The sequence below is a fragment of the Pavona decussata genome, unplaced genomic scaffold, assembly GCF_977016875.1.
Source record: "Pavona decussata unplaced genomic scaffold, jaPavDecu1.1 SCAFFOLD_58, whole genome shotgun sequence".
Classification (NCBI taxonomy): Eukaryota; Metazoa; Cnidaria; class Anthozoa; order Scleractinia; family Agariciidae; genus Pavona; species Pavona decussata.
In genome coordinates, this window is record NW_028145480.1 from 4,171,991 (window position 1) to 4,198,619 (window position 26,629).

Below are 26,629 nucleotides of genomic sequence, written 5' to 3' on the forward strand. Positions count from 1 at the left end.
AACCCTGGGTTGGAGTCAAGGTTAGCAATTGCTGTTTCTTGAAGATGTCAATTGTCCAGGTCACATGATTTGAATTGTTCCCATAAAGCTTGCCCGGTACGTTTTGTATACGACCACGGGATCACTTTCAGCGACAGTTGACACCTTCCGGACAATCGAGACATCCACACGTGACCTTGTTTTCTTTCTGTGTTCTCTAAATATTCGTTCCGTTTGGGATCCTTGCAAAGTTCAACAAAGAAATGATAATGTATATGCGAAAAAAAACTTGTAAAAATCCTTTCTCTCTCTTCCCAGCATGTCATCTTCGTCAGTTTTCTTGATTTTTGTCACTGGTTTCAACCAATATCTTTCATTTTCTCAGTAGTATACAGTTTTCTATATTTTTGTCTGTCGGTTCAACAGTTTTCTCGATTTTTTCAGTGGCTTCACCCTTTTGTTTTCTGATTTTTGTCACTGTTTCAACCATATTCTTGATTTTTGTCAGTTTTATCAACTTTCTGAATATCTTTGGGAGTGGGTCAATCGCAATCTTATTTTATTTATTTATTTATTCATTTATTTATTTATTTATTTATTTATTTAAGCAATTTTAGATCTTTTGTTGCATTGATTGCGTCGTTAAGAACAAGGATTCCTCAGAAAGCAAGTAGCCCACCCAATAAACAAACTACTCAGTGACTAACAAAAAAGACATGGTGGACTTAAAGGGGAAGTATCATGCAAATTTGATGTCATTTCAAAACCCAAAAATGTTTGTCTGTCAGCAGAAACAAAGATATATTTGTGAAGTTTGTTATAAATTATAACCCCAGTGCAATAAAACTGTGGACTAGTGCCTCTGATCAGAGACAGAGTAGGCCACGGTATGGATTGAAACTTGAAAAATGTTAGGTTAATGTTTTTCAAGTTCTCGCATTTTTGTTTCCAAATTGCGCTAGACCAAATCACGAGTTGTTCCTTTCAAGAATTGAATTGATTTCTTTACTCTCGTTATTCTAGAATTATTTGGCAGCTGACTGAAGGTCTTATTTCATCCTTTTTAACAAAAGATACCAAAAACCCTATGATACTTCCCCTTTAACTCGTTACTTGACAACTTTAATAAAACTGTTTTTATTAGCGTCTTCATTTCAATCATGGAGAAATTTCAATGGGATAGTCGTCTTTTTTCTGTTTTTTTGACGCTATCATATGGTTGATGTCGACATTTTCGATAGAAATATGGCCGTATTAGTCGAATATCACAATTTTAACCTCTGACATGTTTAGCAGAAACTGAATTTTAATAGTATCTTCTTAGACGGTGGATGGACTTTTGCTCTGATATGTAAAAGAACCTGTGACCATAAGCCACTTTTGCAATTTATTCCTCTGAACTTGGGCAAAATCGCACGGTTGCGATAAGTGATCTAAGTAGATACAATTTATGCCCTACGTAAGATTTATGAACGGTCATTGTCTATAACTAGCTAATTACAAGGTTTAGAATGATCTGTACTCTCCTCAACGAACTACCAGCTGGAAGTCTTGAAAAAAATCACGATCTAGCAAATCGGCGCGAAAAGTTCGACTCAGACTTAGAAAGTTAAAATTTCTCAGATTTTATTCTATATTTGTTACCCACTTCCTCAGAGAAATATTAATTGAGAGTTATGAGCGAAGCCTATTTTTGGATGAAAATTGAATATGAAGAACTTGGACGGGAGATTCGCTCTAAACAAATGAGCAAACACAGCTGGCTGACTAAGTAAGTTCAGTGTTTTGCATAAAATATGCCGTTCTTTCAGTTATTTGGGTTTTATCTATATCACTCATAGTCTTTAATACAGAATTGGCTTTTGTTATAATGTCACGGTAATTGTACAATCTAAAGATCGATTGCAGATTTAAAATACTAAATTGTTATGGTAACCCTTTTTTTGCGGATGCATTTGTTATGGCTATGAATGCGAATTGGAACACTTAACAGAAAAGTAAATTTACGTACCTACCACAAAGCTTTGTCTTCTCAAGGAACATGCAGTTTGTCGAATACAAGGCTATCACAGTAACAGATCAGCCTAAACCTTGTAGATATGTTTAGAGCTTCTAGAATTCGGCGGAAATTCTTTGTTTTTTCTATTTTCATCACTGCGCTGCTATTAGTTTGGAATGGAATCAACAAGGATTTATCGAACATTCAAGCTGTCTTCACCAACGAGGCCAGAGGTAGGAAAGTAACGACGGAAGGCAACTGGCAAGAACCTCAAATCCGAAAAATCAACCCTGCACCGAGTCGTATGAAGAAGACAAACATGGAAAAGATAGACACGGTTGCAAAATATCCCAACGACTATCTACCTCGAAATGGTTACGTGAAATCTCGTGATAAAGGGATTAGAAGAGAGTATCCAAAGGCAATTTATGATAAATTGAAGAAAACGTTAACAAAATCATCATTATTAGAAAACATCATATCGTTTCCGCTTCGAAACGCAGGAAACGCCAAACCAGCGACGACAATGCCTTCCAGTGATTTCAAGCCTACTTTGTTTACAACAAGTCCTCATTCGTCAAAACAAACTGCAGATATTACCGAGCAACCTGTGAGGAAATCTGTTTATGGCGAGCCTGGCTGTCCCGACAATCCGTGGCGCGAGGATTTATCCGAGCTCCTCAGTGCCTGGTCCAATATTTCCAAACAGAACCAAATTGAGTATGTTCTAGCGTATGGTAGTCTTTTGGGAGCGATGCGAGATGGTGATGTCATACCGTATGATTCAGATATTGATATTCTTGTCGACATAAACTATTTTTCTATCATGAAACGGCTGTCGGTGCGGAGAAATTTCAATAGTGCAGATGGAAAAATCCGTCTGGTGGTTCAGCCTGAGTTTTCTTTAAACATCCGTGTGGACGAGAGAAAGCGTTTTGACTGCAAGGGAAAGGTAATTACTTTTAGGCTTAATTTATCAGTTGCAGCATTTATATATTGTTATTGTTGTTGTCCCTTTCAGGCGTGCGATAGCGGGTTTAAAAAATTAATTTGATCATTGACCAGTCCACGATTCAGAGTTTCGAACAGTTAGTCAACCTCGAATGTCCCAAATTTGAGAAAAAATACACAACATCATATGAATCCCGTGCAGCCATGCATGAGCACTAAACTATGGAAAGGGAGGAACTCTTTTTGATAAAGGCCGATGTGAAAACTGACTGAAGTCAGTTTGCTTCTCTTTCAGGGATGGGACGCCAAAGCCATTCGAATCCAAAATAGGCTCGCATAGATAACAACCGATTGTGCACCGTTCTGGCACCGTCCTATGGGGGTTTGGATGGGGATGCGGAAATTTCAGTTAGAGGAACTCTTTTTGATAAACGCCGATATGAAAACTGACTGAAGTCAGTTTGCTTCTCTTCCAGGGATGGGACGCCAAAGCCATTCGAATCCAAAATAGGCTCGCATAGATAACAACCGATTGTGCACCGTTCTGGCACCGTCCTATGGGGGTTTGGATGGGGATGCGGAAATTTCAGTTAGAGGAACTCTTTTTGATAAACGCCGATATGAAAACTGACTGAAGTCAGTTTGCTTCTCTTCCAGGGATGGGACGCCTAAGCCATTCGAATCCAAAATAGGCTCGCATAGATAACAACCGATTGTGCACTGTCCTGGCACCGTCCTATGGGGGTTTGAATGGGGATGCGGAAATTTCAGTTATCAATTAAAGTTTTCACCATTTTTAATTTTCAGTCGAATTCATTCTCAGTAACCTGCGTCGCAGACAGTCTATACAATCCCTGGTCCATAGGTCTTGAGTGACAAGTCCGGCTGCAACGCAGGCTAATTCTCAGTTGTCACTTCAAAACGTGGAGTTTCATGTGCCATGTCAGTTAAAAATCTTGACCAAATCTCAGGAATCAGACTGGTAACTGGCAGTTAAGAAGATTGACCAATACCATGTTTTGTCCTCTCTTTAGAAAGCAGAAATCATGGTTGACGGGTGTTCTTTTCAAGAACCAATGGCGAGAATCCTTAAAGGAAATCTCCACATAGACGTGTTCCATTTTTACGATAGAGTCCACACTGTCGAGGACCCCAGCGACGACAGGCACAAGGAGTACGATAAGAAACATTTCTATCCATTTCAATCGTGCAATTTTATGGGTATAGAAGCATCATGTCCGAGCAATCCCTGGGAAATTTTGCGAATCTACTTCAATACTGACGACTTAGAACCGATTTACAAGTGCAAGGATGGATCTTGGGTTGATAAGCAAGGCTCACCGGCCGTTGATGTGTTCTAGAGACAGTGTGACGTTCAATAAAACTTACTGTTAAGGCTAATTTAGTGTATACGTGCCACTTCAATGGTCTAATTGGTGTAAGTCGCATGGGCCAATGTACACGTTCAAAAGTCCGAATTATCCCAGTATATAAGGATATTGATGATGTCTCGAATCCAGAAAAATGGCCAATCTTGTTTCCAGGCTCGTCTCTCTTCCTCCTTCGAGAAAGGACCCTGGTTGCGGCTGGTTACGTAGCACCCAAAACTGGCTGGATGCTTGACAAAACTTGTCATTAGGGAGGGTAGTAAAGAATGCTTTTGCCTCCTTCTCAGAATAGTCCAAGAAGTCGGCCGCGATTAAGTTTGTGACAACAAGTAGTTTTTTAACCAAGCATTTCCAATCACACGCTCACTTTCGACCTGTAAGGGTTTAAGGTTTTTTTGCCACTCAGTAAGTTTTGATAATCCAAAAGAATTACGTTCAATACCCTCGCTTCGGTGGATAGCCAGCGGGGAAGCTTGAAGTCCGTATTATTGCAGCCTTTATAAAATTATTTGACATGTAGGGAGCTAGACAGCAATTAAATGTTATCACCCACGGCCAGTGCTAAATTTTGTAAGAAGATTTGAGACATTTCTTATTTCAAACGAAGCCTTTTTTTGCTCTTTAATCGAAGCCTTCGATTTTGTCTATCCGTAATATGCATGTGAGAAGTTTTGTTCTCGCCTTCACAATCGAGCAGTATTTTCGCTTGTTGATTAGGTCCTTGTAATTTGTCAACAAATAGTCACGGAAATAAATTAAACCATCAACTTCAGATTTCCTGTAGTCTACGTATATGGGAAAATGTATTTTACATTACCATTAGCTATAGTGAAGTCTCGTAAAATCAGAATCATAAATAAAATAAGGCACTAAATACACAGCCAGTAAAAACTCTGGCTTCGTCAGTAATGCGTTGAAATATAAATCTTTCACAATAAAACTATAAGTCTGTATATCTTGGTTACGAAGATTTCGTCATACTTAAGGCAATTTGGTTAAAATGTTGATTTTTTCCAACAACATAAAACAGATAAAGTTGGCATTTAAAAAATAATTAGGGAGAGTTTATGCTAACTTCGGCAGAGATGAGAAATGTGATTTCCTGCGAATGAGCTGAAAACAAACATCACCCAAAATAAGAGTTTATTTCAGTTTCATATTGCGATACAATCTTGACAATTATTGACGTTTTTAGAAATGGTAAAGATTAAATTCCCATTAAAATTTATTTTTTTAGTAATCTCTATCGTCATTTTAACCTACAAAACAAACATGTTCCAACTGAAAGAAAAAGAAAACTGTTCATCTTGGCACGATTGTTCCTTTGAAATTCGCTTTTTGTTGCAATTCACTATTTTTTTATATAAGAACCTTTTTATAAGAACGTTGAGGCTGAGATTAACTAAAATTTAGGAACAAAGGAAGTACATTACCCAGGCTGAGAGTTAGTAAAGAACATTAAAAATTTGCTACACTCGCTACACTGACATGGTGGTCTTCTGCATTTTCGCCGCAAAGTCTGGTAACTTTAAAACGTGACGTGGCGAGCCTCTATGGTCGAGACTTTTCGTAAAGCAAACAGATAACTTACAAACATCATTCTTAAGATCTTTTCTTTTTTTAGGCTCAAGGTGCCAAAAAAAAAAATAATAATAAATAAATAAGAATGTTCAGTCTCGGCCCCAAAATTAAAGATGTTCGTAAAAAAATAAAAATAATAAAAAAAAAGTAAAAAAAGTGTCCTGGAACGAGTACGAGTACGACTGTGAGCTTTTCCAAATCTTGCCAAGTTTCACCATTAGCTGACGTGCAAAATTTCATTTTAGGCCAGAGACCAGCAAAAACGGTTAAGAAAAAATACACAGGTTATTTACCGACCTAGCAGTGGTCCGCATAGGAAAAAAATGTACCCTCTGGTGTGGCCTTAGGCCAGACCACAGGCACAGTTTTTCCTGTACGGACCTCCCAGTCGATAAATGACTTAATATGTGTACCAATCCAGTGAGTAGTGTGTTTTCATGCGCTCTTATTATCTACTCAAACTGCCAATAGCAATTGCGTTTCATATCCTGCATAGCCCTGTTTTCGCTCCAGTGCTTGTTTCGGGACCACCTTACTAATTTTGTTAAATTTAAGATAAAGTGGCTTTTCTTTTTTTTCGTCATGAAACGATCTAAGGGGAGAGGGGTGGGGGAGAAGGAAGAGATCGAATAACATGATTTCTCCTACAAAGATCTTAAATTTGTAGATATCCGTACCATAATTTTTAATGCTTTTTGATTTGATTCCGTCGGTTTCTCAGTAAATCTTAGGCCAAGTTAGGTTAACATTTGCATATCAGATTCATATATGTTATTGAACTAGCGAGAGGTCCGTATTGGGAAAATATTGGTCGAGTTCCTTTTTTTGCAAGTTTATGGACCGAGCCGAAGGCGAGGTCCATAAACTTGCAAAAAAAGGACGAGACCAATATTTTCCCAATACGGACCAAACAAGCTAGTTCAATAAGGTTTTTATTATATAGGCTTTCCCGCTTGTTGCTTTCTAGTCCGCGTGAAACTTGTTTATGATCAAGTTGTGCGAGAAAAAGTGCAATACAGCCTTTTCAATGCTGAAGAGATGCTGAAGCGTATTCACAAACAAAAACCACGTGGAATAATTCTGATTGGCTCGCGCACGAAAAGGCGACTTTTTATTGGTCAAGGTAATATAATAATAATAATAATAATAATAATAATAATAATTATTATAATAATAATTATAATAATAATAATATTTATCCAGGGAGCCCACTCGCCTTGGCGGTTTTCAGTGGGGCCCTGCAAATTAAAAATGAAATGAAATAAAAAATAAAAGGTTTGACACGAAAGTTTGACATGTCTCGTCAATCGAAGTGAAAAAGTTCGAAAAATGAAAAGTTAGCTCATTTGAGATTCCGAAGAAAATGCATTTCTTAAAAGCGTTGAATGTTTAAAAGTGTCAACTTTTGAGAAAGACTTACTATGGAATGAATGAGAATAGATGAAATTGAAGCTTTTGTAGTCAAAATTGCATTTCAATCGTCTTTATCGTCACTTAAAATGTCTCGGCGCTTGCGAAGCGGGGGCTGATCTTGATTCATAATCTGGATGTTAAACGAGCAGTTTTGGAAATTTGCTCCTTGAAAAATAGCCGATCCGGCTTCTTTTGTGGTCGTCATACTGGTTAACTTCCCACTGTAGTTGTTGCCTGTGCATTGCCAACTGCTTGGAGCTCGCTTGCGGTTGTTGAGCGACTGAGGGTAACGACATTCTTCGTTGATGCTGAATGGAAGCCAATTTGTATGAATCCAAGCTTTTCAGATTTCGATGTCCACTCAGTTGGGCCACGTAATTTTCAGGAACATCTGAATCCAGCAATCGTGAAATGCAGGTCTTTTGAACCAAGTGATTGGTAACGCGTCCTGGCAAACCAGCATTTTTGGCAGCCTTGGTGAGTAGCTTCCCGATTTCATTCTTGCCAAGCGGACGTTTCTTGTACCACACTGCATCAGTAGCCTTTCTTTGATGTTTTACGGCCAAGTAGAATGGTGCCTCTGGTTGATTCATCTCGATGGGCCTGTGACTTCTGAACAGCTTATACACTGTAGTACTTGACTGGACATCGCTCGTTATCAGTAGCTTGAGCAGAAGGATAAAATGCTCGGTGACCGCTTGCTTTGTCCTGCCCCTGGCGTGTCTTCGAGCCTCTCTCAGCTTTCCAGACCATCATTTCATTGCCTGTGTCCGGATCAGTTTCAAGGCTGACGTCGCCCCACCGAAGCCTTCTACTTTCATCTCTTGCTCTAAAGCCAAAATGTAAAGCCAGGAGCCACCAAACTGTGCGCTGTAGAGCAACCGGGTTGTGTTCGCCAAATTCTCCTTCGGCCAAGAGCTTGTCTTCTTCAACAGCGGTGACTTCTCGGCTTGCTTGTAGACGATTGCCTTTCCCTCTCTCCACGACAAGCTGTTTTCGTTTTGCACTGAGTTCTCGGGGTAGCTTGAATTCGTCACTTTGAATGAGATTGGCTTGTGACCCGTGGGTATCAAGATAACGCTGGATACTTCGTTGCAGGCAAGTCAGAGTTCCAAGTTCGTATTCGTCGCCATTTTTCTTTCTTACATCTTTAAAAAAAGCGCAGAGCAGCAGATTAAGTTCCTCCAAGGGTATTTCCTCAATCTTTCTGAACTCGTTCCGTTGGTAGCAAAATTTTCCCCATATTTTAAGGTCAGATTTGGTTTTCTCCGGTAGTGCTTCTGGCCTGCTGTTGCTCAATGAAGTTGCGGTACTCTGAGGCCTTGTCGACGGAATTTTCTTTGGTTTCTTCGTCGAGTTTGTTGTTTTCAGAGCAAACTAATCAACCATAAAACTTAATGTTAGGCATCAATTAATTGTTGACCTGCGCTGTGAAGCTTCCTACCACTTGAAAATCACACGGAAATAGATCGAGTCGACAAGAACAGCAAACGGTGGATCCAAACACTGCACGAAAAAACGCCTTTGCTTACATCAAATGTGTGGTCAAAGACTGTCAAAGGCCGTCTTTGATTACCTTTGATTCCAAACACAGGTGACAAAGGGCGCATTTGATTCACGCGCGTCAAAGGTGGAGTCAAATTAGATTCGAATCAAAGATATCACATCTTTGTTCCACCTTTGATGCGCGTCATAGGCGGAGTGAGAGTGGTTTTCATTTCAATTCGACGCGCGTCAAAGGTAAGGTCAAAGTTGTTAATACATTTGAACTCACTTTTGATTCGAGTCAAAGGTATATGTAAAGGCGTCACATATTTGATGCGCATCAAATGTGTTGTCAAAAATGTTATTATATTTGACCTCATCTTTGATACGGTTCAAAAAAAGAGCAAATCCAATTTTTCGAGCAGTGAAGGAAAAAGCTTACGGAGTAATTTTTTATACTGAATTTGACCTTCTCCTTCCTCCAATAAAGGACAGTGTTATGCTCGGTTATCATTTGTTGTAAGAAGAAGTAGCGAGGTGAAAGCACTTAAGTCGCCATGAATCATTCGGTCAGTTTCTCAGCCAAACAAATATCTATCCGATCGAAGGTTTTAGCTTTGACACAAACAATCTTTTTGCGGGCACTTAATTTCGCGAATTTGGAACTCCAATATTTCGCGAGCATTAATTTTTGCGACTTTGCAAAAAATGATAAATTTAGGGCATTTAATTTCGCGAAAGTTGACAAAAGACAGACTTAGAAACCGTTTCTTATTGAATGATCACTTAAATAACGATTGATTTACAATCATGATTTGCAATTACGTAATAGAAATAGCGTTGATAATCAGATAAACCAAGCAAATACTGCAAATCAATCAAATGCTACTGCAATATTGTACTTTAAAATAAAAGACAATTGTAAAAATATGATTTTAGATACCTATGCCACACAGTTCGATGACTGCACGAAAGATGTTTTGAGAGAGCTACATGTACAAGAAGAAGAAATGAGTGATTCGGATGAAGAAAGTGCTGAAGTAGAAGATAAATAGACTGTTGACAATTCCATGTAGCTAAAAACGCAGTTAATCATTGCTTAAAGCAATAATTATAGAAGTGTATTAAATTTCGCGTGTTTAATTTTCGCGTATCCTAATTTTAGCGAGTCTTTAATTTCGCGATTTTTCACAAATAGCGAAAATCGCGAAATTAAAGCCTCGCGAAAATTAGTACGAATAAGGTATACAGTTTTCTTTATTCAGTATATTTTTGTCTGTCGGTTCAACAGTTTTCTCGATTTTTTTTAGTGGTTTCAACCATTTTCTGGATTTTTGTCAGCTTTATAATCTTTATCTGTATTTTTGGGAGTGGGTCAATCACTTTCTTCGTTTTATTTATTTATTTATTTTAGAAATTTCAAGTATTTTGTATATTGCGTCTTTAAGAACAAGGATTCCTCAGAAAGCAAGTAGCGCACCCAATAAACGAACTACTCAGCGAATAGGAAAGAAGACATGACTGACTTAACTCGTTGCCTGACAACTTTAATTAAACTGTTCATTTCAATCATGGAGAAATTTCAAAGGGATAGTCGTCTCATTTCTTGGTTTGACGTTATCATTTGGTTGATGTCGACATTGCGATAAGTGCTCTAAGTAGATAAAATTTACGCCTCCTCTACATCAGATGCTGAGACAAAACCTGGTGAAACTTTAAGATTCATTATTCTGTTCAAAGATCAAGTCTCAGCGAACATGGTCAAAAGGCAAATGCGCGATCTCAGTTCAAAAATCGGCATTGATGTACAATCAATCTACACCAGTAAAAAACTTGAGCAAGACCTAAATCTTAAAGAGATCTTAGAGATCAAGCCACGCATCGTAAATCAGCATAGCGTTGTTTACTGTTTTGAATGTGATTTGTGTGATTCAAAGTACGTCGGATATAAGACGCGCCATTTGTTTCAACGCATTGCTGATCATCGATATTCTGCCATTCAGGGTCGCCATCTGAGAGATGCCCATGGGAACATTGGCCTTCTCAATGAGAGCCAATTTAGAATGCTCAAAAAGTGTAGCACGAAATGGGATTGTCTTCAGTTGTTTATGACTGAAATGTTGTACATAAGAACAGTAAGACCCAATTTAAACACCCAGAGCGACTCCATAATAGAGCCAAACTCTTTGTTTAACTTTCAATTTATTAATCTCTTCACTATATATATACTCGACTTCATTATTTTACTTTCACTTGATAATGACGTTCTGGAAACGTCCAAACGTCGTGCTATGTTTTACAATATTATATCGCAGATTTTTATTGTCAAATGTTTTACCAAATCCTTACTTATTCTAAGATTTATAATTGTAGTAATTAAGCTAATGACGGTAATTCATCATATACTATCGTGAAAGGTCATTGTCTATAACTAGCGAATTAGAAGGTTTAGAATAATCTGTACTCTTCACAAAATGTCTTGAAAAAAAAATCACGATTTAGCAAATCGGTGCAAAAAGTTACCTACTTCCTAAGAGAAATATTAATTGAGAGTTATGAGCGAAACCTATTTCTGGATGAAAATTGAATATGAAGAACTTGGACGGGAGATTCGCTCTAAACAAATGAACAAACACAGCTGGCTGACTAAGTGAGTTCACAGTGTTTTGCATAAAATATGCCGTTCTTTCAGTTAATTGGGTGTTATCTATATCACTCATAGTCTTTAATACAGAATTGGCTTTTGTTATATGTCACGGTAATTGTACAGTCTAAAGATCGATTGCAATTTTAAAATACTAAATTGTTATGGTAACCCTTTTTTGATGCATTTGTTGTGGCTATGAATGCGAATTGGAACACTTAACAGAAAAGTAAATTTACGTAGTTACCACAAAGCTTTGTCTTCGCAAGGAACATGCACTTTGTCGAATACAACGCTATCTCAATTCGGCGGAAATTCTTTGTCTTTTTAATTTTCATCACTGCGCTGTTATTACTTTGGAATCTGATCAACAAGGATTTCTCGAACATTCAAGCTGTCTTCGCCAACGACGCCAGAGTTAGGAAAGTTACGAAGGAAGGCAACTGGCAAAAACCTCACACCCGAGAAATCGACCCTGCACCGAGTCGTGTGAAGAAGAAAAACATGGAAAAGATAGACACGGTTGCAAAATATCCCAACGACTACCTACCTCGAAATGATTACGTGAAATCTCGTGATAAAGGGATAAGAACAGGGAATGAAAATGCAAGTGATGATAAATTGAGGAAAGCATTGGAACTCTCCATTGAGTCGACATTTAATCGGCACTTAACAAAATCTCCATTATTAGAAAACAACCTATCGTTTCCGTTTGGAAACACAGGAAACGCCAAACCAACGACGACAATGCCTTCCAGTGATTCCAAGCCTATTTTGTCTACAACAAGTCCTCATTCGTCAAAACAAATTGCAGATATTACCGAGCAACCTGTGAGGAAATCTATTTATGGCGAGCTTGGCTGTCCCGACAATCCGTGGCGCGAGGATTTATCCGAGCTCTTTCGTGCCTGGTCCAATATTTCCAAACAGAACCAAATTGAGTATGTTCTCGCGTGCGGTAGTCTTTTGGGAGCGATGAGAGATGGTGATGTCATACCGTATGATTCAGATATTGATATTCTTGTCGACATAAACTATTTTTCTACCATGAAACGGCTGTCGGTGCGGAGAAATTTCAATAGTGAAGATGGAAAGATCCGTTTGGTGGTTCAGCCTGAGTTTTCTTTAAACATCCGAGTGGACGAGAGGAAGCGTTTTGACTGCAACGGAAAGGTAATTACTTTTAGGCTTAATTTATCAGTTGCAGCATTTATATATTGTTATTGTTGTTGTCGCTTTCAGGCGTGCGATAGCGGTTTTTTTAAAAAAAGTTAATTTGATTATTGACCATTCAAAAGTGGTAAACATCCGAGTGGACGAGAGGAAGATGTTTGACTGCAACGGAAAGGTAATTATTTTTAGGCTTAATTTATCAGTTGGAACAGTTATATATTGGAATTGCTGATGTCGCTTTCAGGCGTGCGCCATAGCGGGGTAACAAAATTACTTTGATTACAAGATTGACTCCTTACTTCAGGGTTAGTCAACCTCGAATGTGCCAAGACACTAGCAAAAAATAAAAAAATAAAAAATACATCACATCACATGAATTCCGTGCAGCCGCAAACACTAAAATATGGAAAAGGGAGGAACTCTTTTTGACAAAGGCCGAATTGAAAACTGACTGAAGTAATTTGCTTCTCTTTCGGGAATAGGAAGCCTACGCCGTTAGAATCCAAAAGAGGATCTCGTAGATAAGAACCGATTGTGCACCGTTCTGGCATCGTTCTATGAGGGTTTGGATGGAGATATGGAAATTTCACTTTAATATCAATTAAAGTTTTGACCATTTGTCAATTTTAATTCGGCTTTATTCTCAGTTGTCACTTAAAAAAAATATTCAATTTTCAGTCGAATTTATTCTCCGTTGTCACTTAAAAACGTGGAGTTTGTGTGATGTCAGTTAAAAATCCTGACCAAATCTCAGGAATCAGACTGGAATCTCGCGCAGTTAAGCTGTTTGACGTATTTTATGTTTTCTCCTTTCTATAGGAAACAAAAATCACGGTGGACGGATGTTCTTTTCAAGAACCCATGGCGAGACTCATTAAAGGAAATCTCTTCTTAGACGTGTTCCATTTTTACGTTGGAGTCCACACTGTTGAGGACCCCAGCGACGATAGGCACAAGGAGTACGATAAGAAACATTTCTATCCATTTCAATCGTGCAATTTTATGGGTTTAGAAGCATCATGTCCGAGCAATCCCTGGGAAATTTTGCGAATCTACTTCAATACTGACGACTTAGAACCGATTTTCAAGTGCAAGGATGGATCTTGGGTTGATGGTTCCGTTTTAAAACTTACATAATTCAGCCGTGAGGCTGCGAAGTGATTTAATAAACTATCTAAGTATCTATCTATCTGATAAGCAAGGCTCACCGGCTGTTGATGTGTTCTAGAGACAGTGTGACGCTCAATAAAACTTACTTTTAATGCTAATTTAGTGTAATTAGTGTCTAATTAGTGTAGGTTCAATCGCATGGGCCAATGTACACGTTCAAAAGTCCGAATTATCCCAGTATATAAGGATATTGATGATGTCTCGAATCCAGGAAAATGGCCAACCTCGTTTCCAGGCTCGTCCCTCTTTCTCCTTCGAGAAAGGACCCTGGCTACGCCTGAATACGTGGCACCCAAAATCTGGAAAGAATGCATTGCCTCCTTCTCAGAATAGTCCAAGAAGTCGGCCCCGATTAAGTTTGTGACAGCAGGTACAGTGGAACCTCTCCTTACGGACACATTACGGACAGTTCACTTGGTCCCTGAGAGACCGAAATCCATCAGTAAAGCCTACTTCTCTAAAACGGACATCCCCTTGGTGTCCGTAAGAAAGTGGTTCGACTGTAGTTTTTTAACCAAGCATTTCCAATCACACGCTCACTTTCGACCTGTAAGGGGTTAAGGTTCTTTGCCACTTAGTTAGTGTTGATAATCCAAAAGAATTACGTTCAATACCCTCTCTTCGGTGGATAGCCAACGTGGAAGCTTGAAGTCCGTATTAGCAGCCTTTATAAAATTATTTGACATGTAGGGGCTAGATAGCAATTTAATGTTATCACCTAATACTTGAACTAAATTTTGTTAGAAGGTTTGATACTTTTCTTTTCTCAAAATAAACCTTTTTTTTTTTTCAAACCAAAGCCTTCGATTTTGTCTATCTATAATATGCATGTGTAAATTTTCGTCCTCGCCATCACAATTGAATCACAGCCTATTATCGCTTGTTGATTGGTCCTCGTTATTTCTCAACAAATACTCACGGAAATAAATTAAACCATCAATTTCAGATTTCCTGTAATCTATGTATAGGGTAAAACATATTATGTCTCTTCGAGACATCATATATTAGCTATAGTCAAATCTCGTACAATCAGAAAGCACTAAATAAACAGCCAGTACAAACTCTGGCTTCCTCAATAATGCGCTGAAATATAAATCTTTCACAATAAAACTATAAGTCTGTATATCTTGGTTACGAAGATTTCGTCATACTTAAGGCAATTTGGTTAAAATGTTGATATTTTCAACAATGAAACAGATAAAGTTGCCATGTAAAAAATAATTAGGGAGAGTTTATGTCGATCTTCGGCAAAGATGAGAAATGTGATTTCCTGCGAATAAGCTGAAAATAAACATCACCCAAAGCAAAGTTTATTTCAGTTTCATATTGCAATACAATCTTCACAATTGTTGACGTTTTCAAAAATGGCAAAGATTGAATTCCCATTAAAATTTATCTTTTTAGTAATCTCTATTGTCATTTTAACCTACAAAACAAACATGTTTTAACTGAAAGAAAAAAACTGTTCACCTTGGCACGATTGTTCCTTTGAAATTGCCTTTTTATTGCAATTCGGCGCTCTATTTTTTCATAGAAAACCCTTTCTTTAAGAACGTTGCTTATTGACAGAGGCTGAGATTAACTAAAATTTATTAAGAACAAAGAAGAACATTACCCAGGCTGAGAGTAAGTAAAGAACATTTAAACTTTGTTGTACTCGCTACACTGACATGGTTTTCGCCACAAAATCTGGTAACTTTAAAATGTCACTTAGCGAGCCTCTATGGTCGATATTTTTTGTAAAGGAAACAGATAACTTAAGAACATCATAAGAATTTTTCTTTTTCAGGCTCAAAATAGATGTTCTTATAAAAATAAAAATAAAAATAAAAATAAATAAATAAATAAATAAAAGGAGTGTATTAGTTCGAGTAAGGATACAACTATGAGTTTTTCCAAATCTTGCCAAGTTTCGCTATAAGCATGATGTGCAAAATTTCATTTTAGGCCAGCTACCAGCATAAACAGTGAGGAAAAAATAGACAGGTTATTTACCGACCTAGGTTGGTTCGCAAAGGAAAAATTGTACCCTCTGGCATGGCCTTAGGCCAGACCACAGGCATAGTTTCTCCTTTACGGACCTCCCGGTCGATAAATGACTTATGTATACCAATCCAGTGAGTAGTGGTTTTTCATGTAATATGTCAAAAACGAGGGCGAGTGCTTTATCACGGGTTCCAAATACTGAGAAACAGATGAAAGCACGAGGCCGCAGGCCGAGTGCTTTCATCTGTTTCGAGGTATTTGGAACCCGTGATAAAGCACGAAGCCCGAGTTTTTGACATGTCTTCTCAAATGAAACAATAAGAAATTAATCTCATTAAAATGCAAATGTTTGATCTCAGATGAAAAACATGTTTCATCTCAGATGAAAACCTGGTGGTGTTTCATCTGGTGTTTCATTGGGGTATCAAGATTCATCCACCTGACCGAAATGGAGGTCATTTATTGGCTTTTGACTGCATGAATTATTAATGAGTTTGAGAAGCGCTCTTATTATCTATTCAAACTGCCAATAGCGTTTGCTTTTCATATCCTGCATTGCCCTGTTTTCGCCCTAGTGTTTTTGTGTTCGCATCTTAACATCTACCAATGTCCACCTTCCCTGCGCTGAATAATTCGATGATTTTCAGCAACAAGAACAATAACTACTAGAAAGAAATTAACGACTTAATTCATATTAATGCAATCATAACTGCCTGAATGTTCGGGACCACCTTAACATTTTTGTTAAAGATAAAGCGCTTTTTTTTCGTCGCGAAACGATCTAAGGGGAGAGTGGTGGAGTAGAAGGAAGAGATCGAATAACATGATTTCCTATACAAAGATCTTAAATTTGTACAATCCGTACCATAATTTTTAATGATTTTTGATTTGATTCCATCGGTTTCTCAGTAAATCTAATAGGCCAAGTTAAGTTCACATTTGCATATCAGATTTCATGCTATTTCACGAATAATTATTTAATGGTCTATCATAACACTATTTTTCACGATTTTTCAGTTGTTTTTGTTACGTATTGATATGATATTTTGTTTCTTTTCTATAATCCACTGAAATAAAAGAAATATTGGTGGTTCGTACTGATTTCATTTTGCAAGAGAGATAAGAACGTCACAATGGCTAATATTTCGTGGCCATCCGACGATCCAGTTTTAATACTCCATACGAGATACATTGAGAAAAATGAAAAATATCAAATAAACTTTTATTTTACATAGGTTGAAGTATTTTACACACAAACTCAAAAGTGAAACGGTGACTCATCAATAGTATTGAGCAACGCTACTGAAAATTACTATGCGATGTATAATTAAATGGTCTTAATTTGCTTGCAGTTTTCTTTTTTCTTTTCCTTTTATTATTTATTTCCGTCATTCAATTTCGTTTTCATCTAACTATTCAAACCTGTAGAACTAGTTTTATAAATTATAGCTTAAAATTTTATTCCAGGGTTGAAGTGGCGTCAAATACGTTAAGTAATTCTTACTGAGGGTATAGTAATCCCACGCAATGAAGATTTAGCTTGAGAATATCATGTTATTCAGCCTCTTATTATGTTCTGTGCGTAACTTGATTAATAACATCCTTGACACGCTAATCTGAGCAAACCGAAAAAGAACATTAACTTCTACTAAAGTCATCCTTTTTTAACAATCACAGCAAAACCAACTATTAGTAAAGTGATCCTATGTAATTTTTCCCAATTTCTTTTCGACAGCGCATCGAATTTCGGATGCTGTGCTGATAAAAATCTCTTTTCGGAAATTAGATTTCTTTTCAATCAGTAGATATATATGACTTTAAAGTTCAGTTACTTCACTTCACGTGGATCCCGGCCCAGTCAACATTATTTCATTTGCCTCTCTACTGCAGCGCTAAAGTAAGTAAGTATATTTGTTCTTGTATGCAGGCTGTTTTTGGTCTAAACAGATAACTTTTATGATTTTTAGTTCTCTTTCGTTATCAGATACATTCAAATTTCTCTTGTTGGACTCTATTTCTTTGCGCGTAAATTTTTAGTGTGTTTTTCGTATGTTTCAAAGCTGGTGGTATATCCCCATTAAAAAAATATATTACTTTAACACCTAGCACCGCCTGAAACTGATTAAATTTCCTTAGAAAGTTCACTTCGCGCGCGTAAAAAGGGGCGCGCGGGAATCACGCGCGCTTTATCCGTGTGAAGTTCTTGATTGGATGGGAAATAACGAGCAATACGCGTGCATGGCAGCATACAACTATATTAAGATCACAACTGATTCTAGCGTCACATATCCTCTCTTTACATTTGGTTATGCTTGTGGCTTTCTATCTCTGTGGAAAAAAGCATAAAGTTAATTAATATAGAACGTTTAACCGCGCAGGAAAGGAAAATTGAGAAACAATAAGCGTAGTTCAAGGGCGCGTTTTTGGGACACGTTGATATTCCAAAATCAGAGAATACCACATCCTTTCATATGCAACTATATTATCCCACCGCAAGAGCCTCCATTGCAAGCTAAATCCAGTTCAATACGGATACGGTCTATTAATAAATTTGTTTAGTTATTACGTTTATGTACTTATTCATTTATTTCGTATTAATATATATTTTTCTGCAGGGGGTGACATCTATTGTAAAAAATGACCCCCTTGGTGGCTCTATTATGGCTGGCAGTCTCAACTACTGGTAAGCTAATTTCATAAATAACAACAAGTCATAATGCTATCAATATTGATGTGACCCAAACTGTTGGCCGGGCTATGTTCAATTTCGAGTCAACCTCATTTCATTATTCCTTTCTGTTTTTCTTTTCACCGGACTCGTCGTATTTAAGTTTTGTTCTCTTTTGTTTCGATACTTTTGGGACGTCGTACAAACTAGGCTTCTGTGTTCTTTGAACTCACTATTACCATACCAAAGTGTGCTATTTACTTTTTAATGTCTCTCATTCTCACTTCTAGGTTTCATGACAGTTGCTGCGACGAATTTGTGTCGGTCAAGTTGTGAAGTTGACTTCGAAACAATTGGATGCTACAGAGATAAGGTATAAGAAAAATTTGTTTGAAACTTATCTTTGAAAGCCGTAACTAATCGATAAAAAAAAATTCTTTTAAAAAAATGAAGAAAAAAGACTTATAGACGCTTCTCCTGAAACATCTCTTTCACATCCCTGGTCAAACAAAAGAAATTGAAGTGATCCTATGTCTTTGCTAATGCTACAAATCTTTTAAGTTTTGGAAAAGTATTAAGAAAGCGGTTAAAAGTGGCTCATTTGATCTTACAAAAGAGAAAACTTTTATTAGTAGGCCAATGAACAAAGAATACAATTAAATCTGCAATTCCATAGCGACAAACCGATGAGTGGTGCCGGATCACTTGTAGACCTGGATCAGCAAATTATCTCAAATACAAAATATTAACGGCAGACTGATTCCAACGGCGGAGGTGACGAGCTTGATAGAACAAACAACAAAGGCTAGAATTAAAAACAAATATATTTCAGTTATTCTAGCCTTTGTTGTCTGTTCTATCAAGCTCGTCACCTCCGCCGTTGGCATCAGTCTGCCGTTAATATTTTGTCAATGAACAAAGCCAGTGCTGGGAGTGGATCTGAGCTGGCGCTGGAGCAAGATGGTGCTAAAGAGATAAAAAAAAAAAAAGAATGAACTGGGATTTGCCCTTTTTTACCGGGAAAATAGTATTGGTGTACACAGAAGTGGGGTTTGAGGGATAAACCTGGTAATGAGATCTGGGTAATAATTTGGCTGAAAACTGGGATTTGAGCAAAATAAGAGCAGCGCTGGGAAATGTCATTGGTAACTTCCACCAAGACCCTCGAGTAATCTTATTCATGTGTATTACTTTGATATCTCTAGTTTCACCGCGCTCTGCCCCATTACATCTACAATGAGCGTGACCCTTCCATCAAGAACTACGGTGGTAGAAGGATTGATTGGTTTAACTGGAATGAGTACTTTCCTGGATTTGCTTGTCGCTGTGCTAAGAAGGCCAAGGAGTTGGGATACGACCTGTTTGGCCTGCAATTCTATGGTAAGGGATATGGTGATTTTATGAACATCCTCTCTCACCTCCAACGTAAAAGTGTTCTCCTGTCACCTCGTACCCTAACATGCAAATGCAAATGGAAGGCAAATTAGTATGTGCGAGACCAATACTAGTGGATGGTGTTTTTCGCGCTCTCTGATTTGGTTGGCTACTCAAACTTCGGATAGCATTTTGCTATTCACCTTCCAGGATTACCCTCACTGATTACCCTCACGGGGGATTATTTATAGCTTGTCAGAAATAAAATGACTTATTGGAGTTTCTTATTGGGGCTGGCCATCCACTTGCTTTTTGTATATAGTAAAGCATTTGTGCACCACAGCCGGCCGATGAATAGTGGTGGATATTTACCCCCAATTCGGCGAATAATTGTTAAATAGCCATTCCACACAATGTAATCGTATGTGACCAAAACCTTGTGGTTGTTTTGCTTCTTATTGTGTATGGCAAATTGATAAGGGAGTTAGTTTCTTAACAAACTGTGGGGCTGCGTCAGTGGGAGGTGGAGACGAATGTTTGGTATTATTAACAGAATTGATAACTAAAGGTAATTTGGCCAACGTAAAGAGATTCGAATGCTGACGTCTCGAGCGTTCGTGAGAGTGACTGTGTATGGGTTTATGGATTTATATACAATGACAGTGACTATGAATTGTCTAACGCCATGACTGGTTTTCGTTTCACAGGGGAATGCTGGGCAGGACATAGCAGCCAGCACAACTATGCACGATATGGAAAGCTCAGTAGAGGTTGCATTGGAGATAACTACCAACGCTGCGAATCATACTCTCGTTATTGCATGGGATCAAAATGGCAGAACATGGTTTACAAAATTGGTGTGTTTCTAGTTAGAGATGTTTAAATTAACATTCCTTGTAAAGCGCTGCAAAAGAATTGCTTTGATTTATGTGATCGTCATAGTCGCGATGGACGCGAATGAAATGGTTTAAGGAGAAAGAACTAGATAAGTCATTTTCGCTTGCTCGGTTGTAAACTTCGTACACTAGATGAATCCCGCATAGACGAGGAACCCACCGCTTTTATTTTATTATTTTTTCCCCGCTGATTACTATCAGACTCCATGGGTCTGTTGCAGTCGACTTGAATTTGGATCAGGATGAATTACAATCAAATGCAAATTGTCTTAGGTGCTTTTTCCCAGTTTCAACCAACTTGCTGACATCTGTATGAAATCTTTCCTCTATACTTCGAATGCAAGGGTTGACTCGTATCAAAGGAGCCTTTGGTAAACCATGTTTCGGGTCAAACGACGATGACGGTGTCGAAAGCTAGCCAGCCTTTTCTCGGGTCCCATAGCTGTGCACGTTAGAAGGCAGCTTGACATCTTTATGAAATCTCTCCTATATACTTTGAATGCAAGGGTTGTCTCGTATCAAAGGAGCCTTTGGTAAACCATGTTTCGGGTCAAAAAGACGATGACGGTGTCGAAAGCTAGCCAGCCTTTTCTTGGCTCCCATTGCTGTGCACGTAAGAAGGCAGGTAGTTAGATGTGGTGTCGTTGACAATGCTACATCAAAGGGACACTGTCACGACTATTTTATTGTATTTTGGTCAAAACTGCTCGAACATTTGACAAATAATCTTTTCTCTAACATGAAATTGCTTTTAGAGCACTGGGAGGAAAATGTTTTAGTGATTTGCTTGATTTGTCCAAGCTGTAATCAGTTTTCTAGTGACTTCTCTGAAATACAAACGGAATAACTTGAAAAAATTGGCCAAATACTTCAAGTTGTAATCCATTTCCATCCTAGCCATTCGCAACTGACTGGATCAATACTAGTTTCTGTGCACTAGTAAGGTTATTGTTAACAAAATGGAACCATTTTTTTAACGATTCAATCGATTCAAATACGTTGTTTGGTCATTTAAAGTAACACTACAAATAAATGACACTGCCCTTTGCTTAAGTTCCCTAATGATGATGATGATGACGATGACGATGATGATGATGATGATGATGATGATGATGATGATGATGATGATGATGATAGTGAATGATGGACACTTTCAGTCCTTGCCGATTTATCTAACAAGGTTGCATGAGTAATATAATATTTATATGATTTTATTCAAGTTAGTCACATGGTAGTTTTGGTCTTTTTATTTACGTGTTGCAGTGGATACCAGCTGCCCAGATGCACCATTCGTGAAGGTGGAATGTTTCAAGGATAAGCACGAAATCAACAACAGACCATTACCAGACTATCTGTTCAATGATCGCGATCCGTCGATACAAACATTTAGCGGACGAAGGATTGATTGGAGAAATTGGGATATATACGTTCCTAACTTTGCCTGTAGGTGTGCAAAAGCCGCTAAAAGCCACAACGCCACTTTCTTTGGAATGCAGTTTTACGGTATGTGAATTGAATTCAGTGAAATATTGAAAAGGTGGTTAATATAAATGAATGAGTGGTGTATTATTCAGTCAGTGACGCAGGCATAACAGCACATTTACTCCATAGTGCATATGCCACACATGACATTCAAATCCTAGCAGTATGCAGGATGTTTTTCCCATGAACTTAGCTTAATGGCCTTAGCTCCCGCGAGTCTCCTGTAGCTCAATGGTAGAGCATCCGAACTAGTAATGGGAAGGTCTTAGGTTTGACTCCTGATAGAAGCACTAGGATTTCTTTTTTCTGAGTATGCCTGTGTCATTTAATGAATAATACATTTATTCTAATTAAAAAGTAAGTTGCGTTTGCAAAGTCCATTAAGTAAACAAGGAAACACTCTAGTTTTTTTTCCTTTTTTTCCCTTTAATATGCTTCGGTAAGTTTTAAATCGATCAAAAAGTATTTATTCCACATTGACGCAGAATACTGAAACAAGTGTAGATGAGTCGCTTAAACATTTGCTTTCGTGAACATATTATCTAGTAAAAATAAGGTCAAGTCGCACTTTAAGTGCTAAGTGGCCCACACGACCGGAGCTTACCCAGTTTCTGTAGCATGAATCGAAGCAACTAGAAGTATTGCTACTGCGCCTGGATGGGATGCTATTCCATCGAAGGGTTACCATCAGCAGTATGTCGCCGGTACCTATTTATACACCTGGGTGAAGAGAGACAATGTGGAGCAAAGGTTCTTGTCTAAGGAAACAGCACAGCAATGAAGAGACTGACCTGGCCTCGAACCCACAACCTAACCCGCCCTGCACCACTGCGTCTCCATTGTTATCTGATTACGAAACCGAGGCTTTGCCACTCTGATAGCTAGGATAGAGATGGTGAGGAAAATGTATAATGATTCCTTTTGAGGGGCTTCTGGGATCAAACACTGGCTTTTGAAAGACGGGAGCCACGTTGAATGTTACCGAAAACTTCGAGCTTCGCATTATGACATTTAGAAGAGTGGAATTTGCATGTTTTACATTTTAGACATAGAATATATTACCTTTTTTGTTGTTGTTTTGTTTGTAACTGAAAAATGGTACAAAGCAATGATTTTGACCCACACCATCGAAAACTATGTGTTACTTATCCCCACGAAGCTAGAAATCGTTTTGCATATAATTTTCCGAAAACGCGGTGTCTAGGGTATACACAAACAGTTTTTGAAAACTACTGTTGCTGACAAAAGTCCTCTTGAAGATGTCGAACAAAAACCACGCAGGAAGGTGCAATTCCCCCCTACCCCTTGCCGCCTCCTTGCTGTTCCGGGTGTTTGATTTTCTCAGCAGATTTATTTGTCTCATAGGAGAGTGTTGGAGCGGCACGAGTGGCCACCTAACTTATGATGTCAATGGTCTCAGCAATAACTTATGTGTGGACCAGTGCGGCGAACCGTGCAAGAAATCCAGCAAATTCTGCTCTGGCCAAAATTTTGCGAATTACGTCTACAAACTTAGTAAGAGATATTTCTTATACGCTAAAATTGATTACTCTTTTTCAATTATTATTGATTCATACACACATTTTTTGTTTCCTTTCTTTCTTTCTTTCTTTCTTTCTTTCTTTCTTTCTTTCTTTCTTTCTTTCTTTCTTTCTTTCTTTCTTTCTTTCTTTCTTTCTTTCTTTCTCTCTTTCTTTCTTTCTTTCTTTGCTCCATTCATATTTCCCTTCGATTCCTTCATACCTTATCTCATTCCTTCTTCCATTCGTTCGTCCATTCCTTCACCCATCATTAAATATTGTCCATCCATCCATTGATTCTTACTTATTAACCTGCCCATCCGATACATCCATTCATTCTATTCTTACACTATCTGTCGTTATGTTTCATCATTAGAGGACGGATTGTGTGAAGTAGGAATCACTCCGGTAGGTTGCTTCAAGGAAGATCCGAACAACCCCGCCATGGCCGACATCTTCTACAACGAGAATGCTCCCGGGTTGCCAAACTATGGGGGGAACTTGCTACAGCTGAGCGAGAATTATGCCGCTGACTTTTCTGAGTTTCTGTGTAAATGCGCGCGTTACGCAAAGGAAAATGGATGGGAGTTCTTTGGAGTGAGGGAGCTTGGTATGTGAGGAACACATTTTTCTCTTTCTGTTGATGTCGTTGTTTATTTTGCTTACTTTGTTGTTATTTCATTATAGCGCGTTGTTGCCTGGCTTTAGGCGGAGTTACCTCCAACATCCCATCATCTATCGGCTGGATATAGCAATAACAGCAACCACACCTATTTTTCTTATTCTGTCAAATTTGAAAACCTCAAAACCGGCCTCTGCTAGCAACGGCTAGTCGAGGCGGGAGGTTAACTGGGGAGAAATAGGTATACATGGCTTTAAAAATGGCTAAAGAGAGATACAAGCCTTCGTGTATTACTAATCCTTCCTTGTTAACGCATTGAATAGACCTATGGCTAGCTGGACTTCGACAGTCGCAAACACGTCATGATTCATTGTCGTCCGTTGTTTTAAGGCCATTTTCTACCACTTCCAACATCGAACGGATGCTTCATCTTTTTCAGGCCTTAGGTGTTCTTGGTCTCAATATAGCTAAAATTATTAATAGCAGACCAGTTATCTCCAACTATTGAATGTTTAAATTATGTCAAAATTACAAAAAAGTTACGCTATCCCCTGTTTTCCAGAGCCTTAATTAACACTATAGAACTTTCGATTCAACCTGACTCAGTCTAGCCTTGGACTTTACCATGTTTTTTTCCTTTGCCTGCGAACCGCCAGTTCAAGAAACCTAAAAGGTGCTTGGAGTGGGAGGGGTGGGGAAGGATTCGGAGATAAAAAAAAAAGAGCTGTTAACTTGTACGGGAGTCACTATGCTATTCAGTCCAAAGGAGAGTAAAAACAAGCTATTACTTGTCAATTCTTGGTGGTTGGGATTTCGGTCTTGATTAGACCATGCTCGCGTGCCATTTTGTTCAAGTCCTTGAACATGCTCCCATCGTTTTTATTTAAAAAAAAAATTAACTTTATTATACAATTTTTGAATGACCCTTCATCAGTATTCGCCATCCCTAGTAGAAAGTTTCTGAGAAAACAATGTTTCAAAACTTATCTCTACCCATATTTCTAAATGACGTTCAGGGGCTATAAACGCCTTCATCAGAACTGACTCCTCTGTCAATAATTTTCAACGCAGGTTTGTGTGTGCGGAGCACATCAGCCGTAGCAGATTACGACAAGTACGGTCCGTCCAACCAATGTTTTGAGGGAAAATCCGAGGCGCCTTGTCGCAGTGGATCCAAGCTATGTGGAGCTTTGACTACTGATGCCAATTTCGTGTACAAGGTCAACCCAGGTAAGTAAAGTTGCGGCTAGAAGACAATGGCACCGCCAAAAGTAAAACACTTTAGATGACATTATAAACATAAAAAAGAACTTAAATGAAAAAAAGATTAGCACGAATAAACTTTGGGACGAAAAATGTCTGAATTTTCTTTTCCAACCAACCGGCAAAAGCACAGTCCAAACATTTTACCTTCTTTCGATTTTCGTTTAAGTGTATTCATATTCATAAGATCGTTTTGTTAGGTTTCATCATTTTTTGTTTTCACCGGCTGTAGCTTGGACCATAGGAACATTTAGTTATCAGTTTGTACTATGTTACCAGTGAAAATGCTATCTACAGCCCTCTAAATGAACATCTAAATTTCTTACACATATATTCACAAGTACTGGTTTCCTTCCAGTCTAACAGGCTGAACCAGACGACAAGGATTCTACGGACCTCGTGGCTTGAACAAAGGAAGCACTAAATGTTACTAAATATAGTTTAGCATGACTTAAGTTTACTTTCAAAGGTAAACTTTCATATAGCTTATAAGGCCGATAAAACGAAAACACAATAAAAAGAGAACATACATGTCTGTAAAAAAAATAGATATAAATTAAAGACAAAACTCCAGAGCATGCAAATGAAAGTGTCTTCTTTTATATATCGTTAAGGGAACAGGGTAAACTGGCAGCAAATGAGTTTACATTCGAGGCGAAGTTAGCATATGAAAATATATCTAACGTTAAGAATTAATTGTATTGTAACAATATAGTGAAGTTGGAATAAGTCAATCGGCTCCAAGACCTAGTTGGTCTTGAGAACGTTTTAAGCCATTGACAGTGAGAAAAAAAAACACGCGCTTTGATTGGTCTTACTAGTTCACGTGACCCAATGAAGTTTTCTGATCTCTTACGTGGCCAGCTTAATTTGGGAGTTGGTGTTTTACAAATGGATTCGATTGGAACAAAGAGGCTGTCTTGTGTTATCTAAATAACCTTGACATGTTGTTTTTCAATTCATGTGCATGTACTGTAGCTCTATGGTATTACACTTCTTTCTTTTCTATGTATGAACAGGAATATCCTTTTCATA

General features: G+C 38.1%; 3 protein-coding genes across 4 annotated transcripts; all 3 read left to right on the plus strand.

Moving 5' to 3' along the window:
• Positions 1-941: 941 nt before the first annotated feature.
• LOC146479779 (uncharacterized) lies at positions 942-14,652 on the plus strand. Of its 2 annotated transcripts, XR_014864900.1 has the most exons (3): positions 942-2,930; positions 3,964-4,371; positions 13,912-14,652. XR_014864900.1 is itself a non-coding variant. In XM_085110628.1 (2 exons), the coding sequence occupies exons 1-2, from the start codon at positions 2,079-2,081 to the stop codon at positions 4,288-4,290; spliced, it is 1,179 nt and encodes a 392-aa protein (XP_084966754.1). In that variant the 5' UTR covers positions 942-2,078; the 3' UTR covers positions 4,291-6,017. The 2 variants fall into 2 exon arrangements, 1 of the variants encoding a protein (XP_084966754.1); XM_085110628.1 differs by lacking the exon at positions 13,912-14,652 and having other exon boundaries at positions 3,964-6,017.
• On the plus strand, positions 11,350-13,918 carry LOC146479780 (uncharacterized). The gene is made up of 2 exons (XM_085110627.1): positions 11,350-12,613; positions 13,433-13,918. The coding sequence occupies exons 1-2, from the start codon at positions 11,714-11,716 to the stop codon at positions 13,748-13,750; spliced, it is 1,218 nt and encodes a 405-aa protein (XP_084966753.1). The 5' UTR covers positions 11,350-11,713; the 3' UTR covers positions 13,751-13,918.
• A 2,927-nt stretch (positions 14,653-17,579) lies between the features above and the next one.
• Positions 17,580-26,178, plus strand: LOC146479781 (uncharacterized). The gene is made up of 10 exons (XM_085110250.1): positions 17,580-17,666; positions 18,385-18,452; positions 18,728-18,810; positions 19,643-19,817; positions 20,519-20,668; positions 21,971-22,210; positions 23,555-23,704; positions 24,086-24,319; positions 25,403-25,561; positions 25,953-26,178. The coding sequence occupies exons 2-10, from the start codon at positions 18,407-18,409 to the stop codon at positions 25,955-25,957; spliced, it is 1,242 nt and encodes a 413-aa protein (XP_084966376.1). The 5' UTR covers positions 17,580-17,666; positions 18,385-18,406; the 3' UTR covers positions 25,958-26,178.
• The last annotated feature ends 451 nt before the right edge of the window (positions 26,179-26,629 follow it).

Bases quoted from the DNA above. Each gene is read 5' to 3' on its own strand.
- LOC146479779 (XM_085110628.1), top strand. From the start codon at position 2,079: ATGTTTAGAGCTTCTAGAATTCGGCGGAAATTCTTTGTTTTTTCTATT. The intron at 2,931-3,963 runs GTAATTACTTTT...TCCTCTCTTTAG, and splicing joins GTTTTGACTGCAAGGGAAAG to AAAGCAGAAATCATGGTTGA.
- LOC146479780 (XM_085110627.1), top strand. From the start codon at position 11,714: ATGCACTTTGTCGAATACAACGCTATCTCAATTCGGCGGAAATTCTTT. The intron at 12,614-13,432 runs GTAATTACTTTT...TCCTTTCTATAG, and splicing joins GTTTTGACTGCAACGGAAAG to GAAACAAAAATCACGGTGGA.
- LOC146479781 (XM_085110250.1), top strand. From the start codon at position 18,407: ATGACCCCCTTGGTGGCTCTATTATGGCTGGCAGTCTCAACTACTG. The intron at 18,453-18,727 runs GTAAGCTAATTT...TCTCACTTCTAG, and splicing joins GCTGGCAGTCTCAACTACTG to GTTTCATGACAGTTGCTGCG. The intron at 18,811-19,642 runs GTATAAGAAAAA...TGATATCTCTAG, and splicing joins TTGGATGCTACAGAGATAAG to TTTCACCGCGCTCTGCCCCA.